We start from the raw sequence: 15559 nt of genomic DNA, 5'->3' as shown, positions 1-15559 counted from the left end.
AGTGGAGCCAATGAAGTAGGCACATTGGAGTGGATCCAAGCCCATTCTCAGGCAGTAGCTGATATGTGTCATCACCAGCCCCTCAAAGCACTTCATCACAGTGGATGTACGTGCTACTAGATGATTGTCATTGAGATAGGTTACCACCTTCTTAAGCACCGATAAAGTTGAATCCTGATTGAAGTCTCTGACATGATTGGAAATTCATTGGGGCGGACCATTTCTTGTTTGGTGATGGCAATATTCAATAGCTTGAGTGCCCAATTAACGTCAGGATTTGACGGTATGCAAACTGCAGTCAGGATCATGGAGAACTCTCTTAGTAATTGGAACAGTCAGTACTTAATCATTAGATGTTCCAGGTCAGGTAGTACAACAATGCATCTACATCCAAGTACCACTAAGAGTTTATCATGAAACACAGACTCCCACTCCTCCCTTTAACCTTCACTAAAGCAGCCGTCTGGTCCGTCGTGTTTATTGAGCAGTCTTCGGGTCTCAACGACATATCCAGCTGTCCATGAAGAGCCATGTCTGCGTGAAACACAGAGGACAGCAATTCCTCATTTCCCTCTGATACAACAGTCTTGCCCTTTGGTCCTCAATCTTGTTCTCCAGTGACTTTACATTTGCTAACAAAACACTGGGTAGAGAGAGCTTTACTCCTCTGCATTTCAGTCTGGCTTTGAGCCTTCCTCTCATCCCTCTCTTATTACCATGCCAATGACCTTTGTCCGCATAAAGGTGCTGTACCTGAATACTTGAGAGTGCGCTGAGTCTTCCAGAAGACTGGGAAATGGCTAGTTCATTAAGGTTGCTTCAAGGGAAAGCAAAGGTGTTAGATTGCAGTAAGAGCAACTCAGAAGAGATACATTTGGAAAATTTTAAGCAGCTTTCAACACTTCACCAGCACCATCTTGGGACCAGAGGGCACAGCCTCAGAATGGAAGCATGTCCCTTTAGAACAGAGAGGAGGAGGAATTCACTTAGCCAGAAGGTGGTGAATCTGTGGAAACCTTTGTCACAGACAATCCTGAAGGCCAAGTAACTGGATATAGTTAAAGTGGAGATTGATAGATTCTTGATTAGTAAGGACGTCAAAGGTTATGGGGAGAAGGCAGGACAAAGAGTTGTAGGGGGATAATAAATAGGCAATGATGGAGCAAACTTGATAGGCTGAATGGCCTAATTTGCTCCTATGTCTTATAGTTTAAAGCTGGAGGACATCTCCTTAATTGCATTGGAATAGATTAAACAATTGCAGAAAATGGTGGAAACATTTAGCAGATTAGGCAACACCTAATGGAAAGAAGAATAGAGTTAATGTTTAATGTTAGACACCCTTTATGAGAACTGGGAGAGTGATAAGATTTTAGTTCTAAAGTCATAGAGAAGGCAATGATCATGCCAAGTAAGGACTAAAGAGAATATCTGTGATAAAGCAGTACATCAAATAAATTAAAGGGGCAGGTATAGATGGTAATGCTTCATTGTTTGCATTGTTATGTGTTTTTCTAACAATGAAGCGAGACAAGCTCAACAGGCAGCTTCCAATGATGCAGAGACAAAACAAAACTGGGCACAAACAGAAGGAGCTGGATGACAAAGCACAAATGGTTATTTGTGACACAGATAAAGAAAACGAGTTACCCAGGCTGCAGAACTGATATCTAGTCTGGAAGACTGCAGTGTGCTCAGATGGAAGAAGAAAGGTCATTCCTCAAGCTTGCACTGTATCTCGTTGTAACAATGCAGCAAGTCGGACAAGGAAGAATGGGTATCAAAAGGGCTATCAAGGAGCTGGCCAAAGAAAAAAAAGCTCAGAGTCAAAACACCTGGGGATTGAATGTGGATGCCCTACACAATATTGCCTAATCTGCATTAGAAGAGATAACATGATGCAAAAAAGAAAAGACATTATTATTATTAGGGGAGGCATGGTAGCATAGGAGTTATTGCAGCGGTTTATGGCACCAGTGGTCACTGACCGGAGATTAATTCCTGCTGCTGTCTGTAAGGAGTTCCTACGTTCTCCGTGTGACCACGTGGGTTTCCTCCAGGTGCTGGGGTTTCATCCCACATTATGAAGATGTATGTTCAGGGTTAGGGTTAGAAGTTGTGGGTGACACTTGTGGACTGCCCCCAGCACATTCTTCAACTGTTTTAGTTACCGATGCAAGAAGCACATTTCTCTGTAATATGCATGGGTCCAAAGGAGGTGTAAGGCACTCCTTCCCTCTGCTAGTCTGCAGGTCATCCTCGGGCAAGGTGTAGCACCTGCTTCGCATCCATGGCCCCCCCACCCCACAATCAGGGTCACTTGAGCCGTGGGAGCAGGTGGTGGATGGTCGTACCAGCAGTTGGTGCATATCACAAGTCCTGATTGTGTGACTGCTGACACCAGGCAGGCAATCTCTGAAGAGTATTGATAATGGCTGGGATCACCCTTCTCGTAATGACACTGCCCAGAGGAAGGGAATAGCAAACTATTTCTGTACAAAAAATTGCCAAAAGCAATTGGGGTCATGGATAGACCATGATCATTTACATCATACCACATGGCACATAATGATGCTGCTTCCATTTACATGCGACAAATGAAGCTAATCTTAAAATACAATATCTTATATGTTAATTGTTTCTCCCTCCACAGATTATGCCTGACCTGCTCAGTATTTTTTGTTTTTATTTCTAAATTGCTAACATCTACTGCATTTACTTCGGGTCTCAAGATGGATTATTTCCCCCAACTAATTACTAATGCCATAAGTATTAGCAAAAGTGAAAAACGGGCAAAATTCTCAACAAACTGGATTATTAGGTCCTTGAAAGTACATGGTCCACATTTCAAGGAAGGCATTACAAAAAGAAGTCTACGATTTGGCCTTCAACCAACTTGACAGAAACAAAAATATACCTGAATAAACTAAGGAATTGCTGAGCTTCTATTTCTTTGATCCATTTATTGACAAATGCATGTTTTTAAAAAAAAACAAACCCAAGGTGTATAGACTACCAGGAAAAACAAAGGTTAAGGATATAGCAATAAGTTTAGGAGTTTAAGAAATGTGAATATAAGGAAAATTCACAAGGGATGAGGGTTTCACATTCCTGAATTAAACAAGAGCTCAAATACTTGCAATTTTTGTTAACTATTTTCCAAAAATCACTTGCAATGCTGGAAGGTCATTTAGTATGGCTCAAAATTCATAACAAACTCTTATTTCTCCTCTTCCCATACCACCATCGCCTCAATAATTGCCAAGTACAGCACAGTAATTTAATGCCTTCTCTTTGTAGCTTAAAATCAATTTAGAGTCAATTGTTAAGGATGAGGTGATGGAGTACTTGGTGACACAGGACAAAATAGTACAAAGTCAGCATAGTTTCCTTCAGGAAAACACCTGCCTGATGAACCTGTTGGAATTCTTTGAGGAGATTACAAGTTGGATAGATAACATCCTCTGGATGCTGTATATTTGGACTTTCAGAAGGCCTTTGACAAGGTGCCACACATGAGGCTGCTTATCAAGTTAAGAGCTTGTGGTATTACAGTAAATATACTAACATGGTTAGAGCATTGGCTGATTGGTAGGAGGCAGCGAGTGGAAATAAAAGCATGCTTTTCTGGTTGGCTGACAGTGACTAGTGGTGTTCTGCAGGGGTTTGTGTTGAGATCACTCCTTTTTATGTTGTATATAAATGATTTGGATGATAGAATAGGTGGCTTGGTTGACAAGTTTGCAGATGATATGATGATTGGTGGAGGTGCAGGTAGTGTTAAGGAAACAGGTAGGATGCCTGGACTTAAGACAGATTAGGAGACTAGGCAAGAAAGCGGCAAATGAAATACAATGTTGGAAAATGCATGATCATGTATTTTGGTAGTAGAAATAAATGTATAAATTGTTTTCTAAATGGGGAGTAAATCTGAGATGCAAAAGGACTTGGGACTTGGGAGTCCTTGTGCAAAACTTTCTAAAGGTTAACTTGCAGGTTGAGGTAAGTGGTGAGGAAGGCAAATGCCATGTTATCATTCATTTCAAGAGGTCTAAAATAAAGAGCAAGAATGTGATGCTGAGGCTTTAAAACAACACTGGTGAGGTCTCACCTTGAGTATTGTGAACAGTTTTGGGCCCCTCATCTTAGAAAAGATGCGCTGGCATTGGAAGAGTGTCCAGAGGAGGTTCACAAGGATGATTCCAAGAATGAAAGGGTTATCATACGAGGAATGCTTGCCGGCTCTGGTTCTGTACTCTCTGGAATTCAGAAGGAAGAGGAGGGATCTCATTGAAACCTTTCAAATGTTGAAAGGCCTGGATAGAGTGAACGTGGAAAGCACATTTCCCATGGTGGGACAGTCTAGGACAAGAGGCATGCCTCAGGATAGAGGAGCGCCCTTTCAAAACAGAGATGCGGAGAAATTTCTTTAGCCAAAGGGTGGTGAATTTGTGCAATCTGTTACCACCTGCTGCTGTGAAGGCCAGGCCATTGAGTGTATACAAGGCAGAGATTGATCGGTTCTTGATTGGACATAGCATCAAAGGTTACGGGGAGAAAGCCAGGAACTGGGGATGAGGAGGAGATTTTTTTTTTAAAAAAGTATCAGCCATGATTAAATGGCGGAACAGACTCGAAGGGCCAGGTGGCCTAATTCAGCTCGTACGTCTTATGGTCTTGTGGTCTAAAATGCAGTTAAAACACTAAGTTCTGAATGCATCCACAATAACTCATTTGCCCTGCTCAAGCCAAGGGCCAATTTCAATTGATACAGATTAATCAAGAAATAACACAGAAAATCTGTTTAAGGCTTGCCATAAATACCGCCTTTGTCCAAGAAGAAAAATAATTTTTCCTCTATTAACATACAGTCACATAATTATGTATGTAGGTAGAGTTCTCAATCAGTCCATATAGATGTGCTTCCATGTTCTGTACAATTAAACAAAATAGCGCAGCTATCAATGGTTCTGTTCATGCTAACACAGACATTCATAACAGTTCTGACAGGAGCATCAAACTGAAATAGTAACTTGTCTTCTCTTTCCACAGATACTATCTGAGTTGTTAAGCATTTTTAACATTTTCTGTTTTTATTATTAGCCAAATATGTTTGCTTATTTTAAAATTCCAAAATGCTTGCTTCCCAAACTGCAGAATACCTACATGAAGCTCAGTGGTCTACAAAATATTGAAGGGAGAAAATAAAGGCAAATTCATGAAGGAAATAATGCAAACAATTTCTTAAATCTATCTCATACATCTTATGTCTGATGCCAATCTACAAATAATATAATTAGTGATTAGTCACCTACGTCTTTTAATAGATATTCTTTGGGAAACTTAACAGCTAAATCTCCACTATCAGAATTTTGGACCTTAAAATTACTATAATGAACTTTAATTCTAAGGGACCACTTAAAGTCCTGTGCAAAAGTCTCAGTCACATATATATGCCTAGGGTGCCTAAGACTGTGGCACAGTACTGTAGTAATTTTATGTATTGCACTGTACTGCTGCCACAAAATACAAAACAAGTCCCAAGACGTATGTGAGTGATGATAAATTTAATTCTGACATGTGGACTGAGAGTGGGAAGTGGGCAGGGAGAGGGAAATCATGGTTGGAAAAAAGGGGAAGGGAGAGAGAGGAAGCGGGACGCACCAGAGAAACATTCTGTAATGATCAATAAACCAATTGTTTGGATTCAAATGACCTTGCCTGGTGTCTCAGGGTTGGATGTGTCAGCACCCATCCCACCCCTGGCACTCCTCCTCTGACACCTGTCCAGCACCCCCCTGCAGCACTCCATCCTCGCAATTCCCAACATCCTTTCTCCCGCCAGGTTTACAAACTCACTTTCCGCTCCACATTGACAAATATAGTACTGTGCAAAAGTCTTAGATATATACAGTATACCTAGCTTGGGCTGCCTAAGACTTTTGCACAATACTGTAAATGCAACTGAAAATTGCACAAAAAAAGGTACCAAACGTTTATGAACAAGAAATTGTAATTGCTTCAAACAAATGAATAACAAGATTTTATAATTTGAATTTACAATATGAACCAATAGTCAAAATTGTTGAATCTTTACTACACAAAATAAACCTAGAAGTGTAACATTTGAGTTCATGCAACAGTTTTATTACTTCCAGGACCTGGTTCCAAACAAGCCCAGGCAGAGGAGATTAAAGTTAAAGAGTTTACCAAACTCACTCCCAAAGTCTTGATCTGATCACCAAATCCTGATCTGATGATTACCACAACCTCAAGGCCATCACTATTTTCATGGTAAATGACTTCTTTCAATATATAGTAAATGTTAGATTGGTGATATAACATCCACCATCCAATGATTAAGTTGTATGATTGGTTACCAAACCTCAAACCCAATCCTAAATAAGTTCTGTTTCCAAAACAAACTGATAAGCACAATTTCTTACTGCTTAATCCACTAAAATAATTCAGAATTCATAAGCAAATAGAAACAATTCTCACTGTTCAAATACTTGATCGACACAATTGATGTGTTCCTTATGTTAAATTTTGTTTTTAAAATTCCAAGCACACAATTGTAAACATTGTTCCATTTAAATCCAAGAATCTAACAATAAAACTCCTCTGGACAAGTAATTGTGGTTCATACTATGACAGCACAATCCATCATAACAGGAATTAACTGGTGAACTAAATATTAAAGTAATATTGTCATTTGTATCGGCAAATAGGAAAGCAAGTGTACAGCCACTAATCCGTGGAAACTACATTAAAAATTCAGGAACTAACAAGATTGACGGATATTAGTCAGATTTTTATTGACTGATATAAGCACACAAAATTAGCTTAGTGGATACTTTCAGAACAAATGTATTTAATAATAGTTAATATACTAACTCTACTCAAATATTCCTGTTTACTATATATGTTTATGGGGAAATTAATCATTGTTCGGTCCCTGCATGGTCACAGAAATTGGTAGTCACGTGGATTACTTTTCAGAAAATCTATTCTAAGTGCCGTTCTATTCCCAGAAACAAGCAGACTGCATTAGAGTACATAAAGAATAAGCTGGCGTGTTTATGATTTTAAGCAACAGATTCTGCAGGTGCTGGAAATCTTGAGCAACGCATACAAGGTGCTGGAGGAACTCAACACGTCAAACAGGACCTATGGAGGAAAATTGTAGGTTAATAGATCATTGTAAATTGTCCTGTAATTAAGCTAATGTTAAATAGATGTGTTGCTGGACAGTGCAGCCCATTGGGCCAGAAGGTCCTATTCCGTGCCTCATCTCTAAATAAATAAAATCAATGTATTGAGCTGACACGCTGTGTTATTTGAAATGTTCTTGATAAGTTCAATTTAATATCCATGACTATGTATAACATCAAAAACCTACAAAATGGGGATTCATTATATTATTGGTTCACTGTTTCCATTCTTTTAGATAACAATTAAATTTACTTATACAAATAAGTATAATTCACAGCCCTCCTTTTTTACAAGGATGACTGCATAGAGACATTTCAAAAGTAAGTCTAGTCGGCAAGAACTAGGGTTAATATCAATCAAGATTGATGCAATTAACTTTTATTATTGCCCAACTGAAGTTGCAGGTGATGGACTTGGACTGGTTCAATGTTTGCATGACTCTGGAGCTGAAAATTCTATCTGTATTGATTTTAACCTTGAAAATGATTCTGATTCATTTGATGATGACCAAGAACCAGGAAAAGGTACCTGTAGGGTACACGGTGCACTGAGATTAGGATATCATGGTTCTGTTTGGTTGTGGGGAGTAAAGGGCAGTGGGAGGGAAGAAGATCATCTATGTAGTGTGTATGACTACATTTCTTGATAAAAGGATACAAGATTTAAAACAAAACAATCATTGGAATAAAGGAGAAAACTGGTTAAATTGGGTCAGAGCCAACATACACCATAGTTGTCATCTCAGAATCACAACCAAGTGCGTATATAGAGATGGATAGACAGAGAATAAAGAGGATTCCCCTTCAAGTATCGTGTCATGCATTATATTCCAAGCCATAAACTTGACGTTTCTCACCCCATTGCCAAGCTTTTAATGGGCTCGTGCCTTTGTCTCGCCTTGGTAAACACAAACATTCAAACTGGTTAAGAACAGGAAGGTGATCAATATTTTACCACCAACAATATTGGAAGAATTTTTTCCTTCAGCTTTCTTCATGCTCTGTTGGTTTCCACAGCTGAAATGCGTATTGAGCTTTCCCCATTAACATTTAACAGAAGTGGCTTTAGAAATATAATGTCATGTCCTAATGCAGCCCAACATATTTATAAATTTCTCTTAGTATCTTGTTGAAATTTTCTGATTTATTTCCTTCGGATGTAAAATTCATAGAAGCTGGTTTCATCAACTTTATGCACACTATAATATTACAATACAGTGGGGGGGGTGTAATCTTGCAACTCCTGCTCACATATATTACTCACTATAGATTTATGCTATTTAATTTCCTGTTGTACTTCCAGCTTAGTGCATGCAAGGTTAGTACGCTCAGACTAGCCTTCTTTGACATGCGCTTATAGTATTAGAAAAACACTTTACATTATCCTTGATATCATAGAAGAAAGTAACTTCGTCAATGGCTATACATTTTTCCCACCAGCCAGCAGTGCTTTTATCAATTGAGAAAATAAAGGCAGATAAAGACAATGCAGGCAGAAATTGAACTAAAAAGAAATTAATCCACAAGACATAGGAGCAGAATTGGGCTAGTCAGTCTACCAAGACAGCTCTGCTAATTTATTATTCCTCTCCAACCCATTTTCCTGCATTCTCTTCGCAACTTTTGATGCCTTGACTAACCAAGAACCTATCAATCAGCATCCTATTTGATATTTCACCTTATCTCTCCTTCTGTTGGTAATTTTTGCTATATTATATGCCCTCTCTTGTTTTTATGCTGCATTTGACTTCCCTTGTCAGCCACAATTGCCTCATCCTTCCTTTGGAATACTTATTCACCTTTAGGATATATCAATCCTACAGCTTCTGAATTGCCCCCAGAAACCCCAGCCATTGCTGGTCTGCTATCATCCCTGCCAGTGCCCCCTTCCAATCAAATTTTACCAGCTCCTCTCTTATGCCGCTAATTCCCTTCATTCCAATGTAATATTAATAATGACTTTAGCTTTTCCCTCTCAAAATACAGGGCGAATTTTACGATATTATGATCACTGCCTCCCAAGGGACATTTACCTTAAGCTCCCAAATCAAATCCAATTTATTACACAACAGACAATCCAGAATTGACTTTCCCCTAATGGGGTCAACTAGAAGCTGCTCCAAAAAGCCATCTTGTAGGCATTCTACAAATTCCCTCTCTTGGGATCCAGCACCAACCTGATTTTGCCAATCTACCTGCATATTGAAATCCCCCCTGAACTATCATAACATTGTCCTTTTTACATGCTTTTTCTATGTCCCATTGTAATTTGTATCCAACATTCCAGCTACTGTTGAGAGGCCTGTGTATATATCCCTTCAAGGTCCTTTTACCCTTGCAGATATAGAATCCCAGGATTCTACATCTTCCAATTTTATATCACCTCTAAGGATTTGATTTCTTTTTTTTTTAAACCAACTAAGCCACCCCACCTCCTTTGTCTATCTGTATGGCCTTCCGATATAAGGGGTATCCTATTCAATCTAACTGTAAATAGCTAACATTTTGTATGATATCAGATTTATTGCTCATCATTCACATGGGAGCAAATATCAGTTTGTTGAAGCTAATGGATCTGCAGAGCTGTGTTTGAATGCCAGTTGTTGGCTGCTTCTGATTTTCCCCTCCTCCCCAAACCCCAACTATCAAAAAAGTGACTACAGATGCTTTATCCAGGTGTGGTATTTTCAGTCCACATCCGATGAAAGTGTCACAAATCTTACTGCTTTAAGATGATCCTCAGAGCCCTGCTTCCAAAACATTTGCAGACATGAAGGAATGTGTTTGGAATTTGGCAGCCATAACGCAAAGTGGAAGTACTGCTGACTTGTCATACTCAAGCTTTGTAGCCGCAAACAACTCTCAGAGCTGCTCCTGGGATGTGGAGATTGTTAGCCATTTCAGATTTAACCAAAGCAACAGTAAAGAAAATTCAAATATCCAAAAAGTAAAAGGACAGGCTATGGAAAAATATATTTGAATAATAATTCACTGGTTGATGCAAATATCCATTCTGATCCCCTTCAGTACTGTTTAATTATGATACTAGGAACATATCGTATAATGCATAATTAGACCATGCGTCCCATGAAAAACAGGTGGAGATAACATTCCACAATTGTTTCTGGTAAGTGAGAATCAAGAGCAGCACTTACTATTTGAGTATTTTTCATAAAATCGTTAAATATTAATTGCTATTCCATTTGGGTTTTCAACCTAATGCACTTATGTGGGAGTTCTGAAGAAATTACAATCTGCAGAGTTGCTAAAGTGGAATCCGCAATGGCCATTTTGTGTCCCTGGTTGCATGCTACTTCACCTGTCCTTCCTGTTCCCACACTGACATGTCTGTCCTCAGCCAAGACAATATCAGGCACAAGCTAGGTAAACAGTAACTCATGTTCTGCCTGGATAGTCTGCAACTCTGGAGTATGAATTTTCTATGTTTAGATAACCTTCACTTTTTGATCCAACCAGATTCTCTCAGTCACCCATAAACCTATAGGAACAGAATTAGCCCATTCAATACATTGAATCTGCTCCACCATTACATCGTGCTGATTTATTATCCCTCTCAACCCGATTCTTTCTCCCTCGAACCTTTGACATCCTTACTGATCAAGAACCAATCAAACTCTGCTTTTAATATACATAATGACCAGGCCACCATCGCCATCTCAGGCAATGAATTCAACAGAATCACTGCCTACAGGCAAAAGAAATTCCTCCTCATCGCTGTTCTAAAAGGGACATCCACCCTGTCTCTTTACCACCATGCAGCTTGTTCCATCTGCCACCCATATACTCCACCTATTGGGTCTACGATCTCCTCCCTCATTGGTTCCACCCGCCCATCAGCACTCCTTTATTTAGTTTGATTTATCACCTTCCACACCCGTCAGATTTCAGAATCTGCAATCCTCACTTGCCCCCATTTACCACCTTCAAACCCCATCCCCCCCATGATCCCTCTCTCCACTTTCTTCCACCTAATCAACTGCCTCCCCTCCTATATAATTATCTCCTCTTTGCATTCTTGATCCTGAGGCAGGGTCTTGACCCGAACTGCCGACTATCCCTTTGTCTCCACGGGTGCTGCCTGGCCTCCCAACAGTTTACCTTTTTTTTCCAGAAAACGTTCTTCACATGGAGTGGTTGGAAGCAAATAATAACACTATTATATAGACAAAATAACACAAAATAACACTAAGACAAGAACAGAGTCCAGAATGACATGCCTGTGGAAGTACTGAAAAAATATACTACCAACAGTATCGTAGAGTCCTCCAAATTCACTGTGGGCTCTTCCAGACCAACATCCCCAGAACTGAGACCCTAATTACATTTAGTCAGGTAGTCATTCTCATGCCTGACACCAGATCCTGAAACAGGCACAGTAGTTTGAGGTCTGTCACAGACAGAGATTAACAGACAGATAGAGAAAAAAAAAATCAAGGATGTGCTTAAAGTATTCTTGGAGAAATTCAACTTCCCCATAGACTCACAGGAATCTCTGGCTCATGTTCCTCTACTTTGATCAATCAAAACTTTTAACAACTACCCACTTGCTCTGTTAATTACATTTTGCTCTGTTAATTACATCTAAAGAAAGTTTGCAGTTCCCACATTGGCTTCATTAGCCACCTTAGAAAACAATGATGAGTGAAAACATGTCATCTTCAATTCTAAGGAACTATCTGGGAAGATTTTTTCCAGAGAGGCCAATCTTTTATAGACTTTTCCATTTAATTATTAAGCTAAAATGTTATTAAATGCAATTTAACCTATTATCCAAGAATTCATAACTCAATACAGAAACTCCAGTGGGAGGGAGTAAAGACCATTAAATTTGCATTTCACAAATCACCTGACATGTATTTTGATTGAAACGTCCTCGTTTTTAAACAAACGGTTAATAATCTCCTTAATTGCATACATTGGTAACCAATTCTGACATATGAACTAAACTATCTAAAGTGTTCCATACAGGTTTTACTAATTATAAAATGACAGCGAACAACTTGTTAGTACACCCATGACTTCCGAGTACAACGGAAATGGATTTAATGTTTAATGTTTTTATTTAATGGATTTAATGTTTTAGCCAATTACCAATAGCCACTGGTCAGTGCAATATTATCATTAGAAAAAGCTAAGGTCCAATATTTTCCCTGCAGTGGCTGGTTAGGACTGTGACCCGAAGGTGAACCAGAGTGCGGTTAGGATAAAGATTCCCATTATAATCTGCTGCGCCATCTACTGACGACTGATGGAAGTGTTTTTTTAAACCAAGTTTATGGCTTGGAGAGGTATTATTTTCAGCTTGTCTAAGGGCATCTTGGTATATTGCATCGGTTCCAACGGTAGCGGAGAATGCACACTTAACTCCTACAGTGGAACAAAACAAAAGTCATGAAACTGAACACTTTAAACTTGGAGTTTCCTTTTCACCCAATTCACACGAAAAATAAGAAGCTGTTCCACGTCCTCAGCGAATCTGCCTCCCAAGCTCTATGCTGGAAGTGAAGTCCGAGCTGCCCTCGCTTGTTCTGCCGACTGTGTGTGTGTGTGTGTTGCATCTGAAGGTCTCGGTGTTGAACCGATGAGAGCAGAGCCCCGAATCTTGATGCCTGGGTTCTGACACGCCCAGTTTGAGAGTTACCGAGTTACGCTGGACAATGCAAACCAGGACTGTTTTGAAAGGTTCGAGCAAACTCGGGAGCGGAGGGGCGTTTCGACAAAATCCGAATGTCAGCGAAGTATTTAGAAATCCTGATCTTCACACTTGGCAGATGAGAAGGGCGAGTTACGTTTTTGTTGAAGACAGCAATTGGGTGTTCCAACACACCGCAGTGGTTGTTCTGTTAGAGCGATGATAATGCATTGGGTCGGCTGGAAATTAATAAGTAGTTATGGCGGGTTTTAAACCTGCGTGTGTTGCTCGTAAGCTACAGCTTGTGAAAACCGGTCCCAGGATATCTTGGAAAGTGAGTGACAATTATGTGGCAGTTGTGTCCGTGGCCTGAATTGATACAATTAGTGATGGAGAGTGGGGATTAATCATTGATTAAAGAGAACCAAGTACTTTATAAGGCGATAGCCAGCAGTGAAGGTGCATGAGATATGCAAGTCGTGCTCTTTATTTGGTAGAAGTCACGCATTCATTTAAACGTTGAAACTCGTGTCCGTGCTAACCATACACAGTCTGTTATTTCCTCCGTCTTAAATGCCACATTAGACATGCCCCCAAATCCTGACTATTAAAGGAATAGACCGGTTTGATTCCGCTGGTAGGTTAACTCCTGAATCACCACTTTCACATTTAACAGCGGTTTAGTTAGTTATCCGAATATAACAAGGAAAAAGCCAGATTGTAACCGTGCATTAAAATATATCCCGGTACTTGATCTCCCCCAGGAGGGCGGGTAAGTTTTCTCTCCCGTACTCCCTCCCTCCACTTTTATCACTAATCCAAACACATTCCAGGCTTCCTCCACTTGACTGACAGTAGCAGCAGGTCTTGTCCAAAGGGATCTGTTACTCTTTCCCAAAGATGATTTCATCCACGAGGAATTGTATACCCATAAGAAACTTTGAACTACAAAAAAAAAATAACACGAACACCGTGAAGAACTCCTGGAAAATTGGGAAGTGTAATATTGCAGCCTCTTGGGGGGGGTGGGGGGTAAAGAAAACTAAACTGCAAATCCAAAGTGCAAATCAACTTTTCTCCCTCGTCGTCTCCCGCGGAAAAGCAGCCTTGCCGTAGATAGAGAACATCCATGTTAAACATTAGCGGAGCAGAATCCAGTCAGATACCTCACTGACAGAACAAATACGCTTCAGCTCTTAATGTTAAACTGGCCGCCGAAATCCTGGCTAACTGCGCTGCATTCTTTAGTATTGCGTTTTAATTCTTATATCTATTAAGATGGAAAGCGTTTTTCTTTTTTTTTAAATAAAAAATAAATGAACCGGAAAGTGTTAGAAATGCCCTCCCTTACCTGAGCAAGAAGAAAAGCCAGCGTTAGTTGAGTTTTGTGCTCCATGTCTGCCGACTATAAGGTCCTGCAGGTTTCATTCATGCGCTGGATACCACAGTGCATATTTTTATATAGAGCTCAGCTTGAGGCTGGCTTGACACCAAGCCAACTTCCCAAATAGATCTGCAGCATCATCACTAAAGCGCTGGGCGGCTACTTGAGACTACAACCAATGGTTTTTCAGAGAATCCCTACAATAGCACCAGGCTATGAATTTGGACTCGGGGATATATTAACACACTTGCCACTGAAGAATTGCGGATCCTGCCTCGCATATGCAATTCCCACACTTCAAGTAGTGCAACTCGGTCTGCCCACCCCCGGAATTGGGATGGCAGTTTACCTCGCTGGCTACCCCTTTTTATTTCTATTAACGAGTGTAACTGATACGCCGGTAGTCGTCCCTCATAAAAACAAACCTTACAAAAGCAAACTTCTAATCTGTAGTCGCGACAAAATCACGGGGAATAATCAGAGGTTCGGCAACATTCGAAAAGGCAAAACGAATAATTAACCACCTGATCGATAATCTTTCACTTTAAAAAAAAGATTTACGTATTTGGCAAGAGCGGAGCCGTTAGTCCATCATGCCTGTCCCACCACACAATGGGTGGAGCACCACCCCAATTCATGGCCTGGGAAAGACTACATAAAAGCACTGGGGAAACGGGGGGGGGGAGGGGTCAGTAAAAGAGAACTCTTCGCCCACCATCTCCAGCACCCAGCAGTAGATCGCATGAACCTACATCTATGCTAGTCCTTTCCTCCCGTGTGATCCAAATCCATTTGGGAACCAGTCCATCTTGTGGTTGATGTCTAACAAAGAACCGGCATCTCTCTCAACTTCTGGTGATGTTCCAAGTTCTCCCCATACACCTGCAACAGAAAATGTAGGGAATAATTATACAGGAACAGCCTGGACATTAAACTTAACCATGGTTAGGATGATGAGTTTTGTTGTGGGAAATATCGACGTATTGTACCCCTTGGTAACGCGGAAAACGTCATTGGCTCTATACTTGCTTCCTAGGATGCAATTAAGTATGCAGATTCTTTTCTGATTTTCAGTTACATCCTTGAAAGGTGTGGGTAGAGGTCAATGACAAGAGTGGCTGGACATTAATAGTAGCAACTGGGGCTCAAGTATAGCTGAACCTAGATTGTAAATTGGAAAGCAGGAAATTGAGGAGTCAGCTGCTGTAGTCACCATTTAAGAGTATCAGACACTGTAAATACAAAAATGGAGATCTTTAGCACCTGCTTTTTTAGATACTTAGAGTGCAAATTGGAGATCAAATTGCT

General features: G+C 40.2%; 1 protein-coding gene across 1 annotated transcript in view; it reads right to left on the bottom strand.

Moving 5' to 3' along the window:
• Window positions 1-14403, bottom strand: part of cdh13 (cadherin 13, H-cadherin (heart)) — a 1114993-nt gene extending 1100590 nt beyond the window's left edge. The window contains exon 1 of the mRNA XM_073070318.1: window positions 14219-14403. Within this exon, the coding sequence (XP_072926419.1) occupies window positions 14219-14263 (45 nt within the window). The 5' untranslated portion in view covers window positions 14264-14403. The remainder of the gene's footprint in view (window positions 1-14218) is intronic.
• Window positions 14404-15559: the final 1156 nt, after the last annotated feature.

The sequence above is a fragment of the Hemitrygon akajei genome, chromosome 17 (assembly GCF_048418815.1).
Source record: "Hemitrygon akajei chromosome 17, sHemAka1.3, whole genome shotgun sequence".
NCBI classification, from domain to species: domain Eukaryota; kingdom Metazoa; phylum Chordata; class Chondrichthyes; order Myliobatiformes; family Dasyatidae; genus Hemitrygon; species Hemitrygon akajei.
The sequence above is the reverse complement of the archived record's forward strand: the minus strand, read 5'-3'. Positions and strand labels throughout refer to the sequence as shown.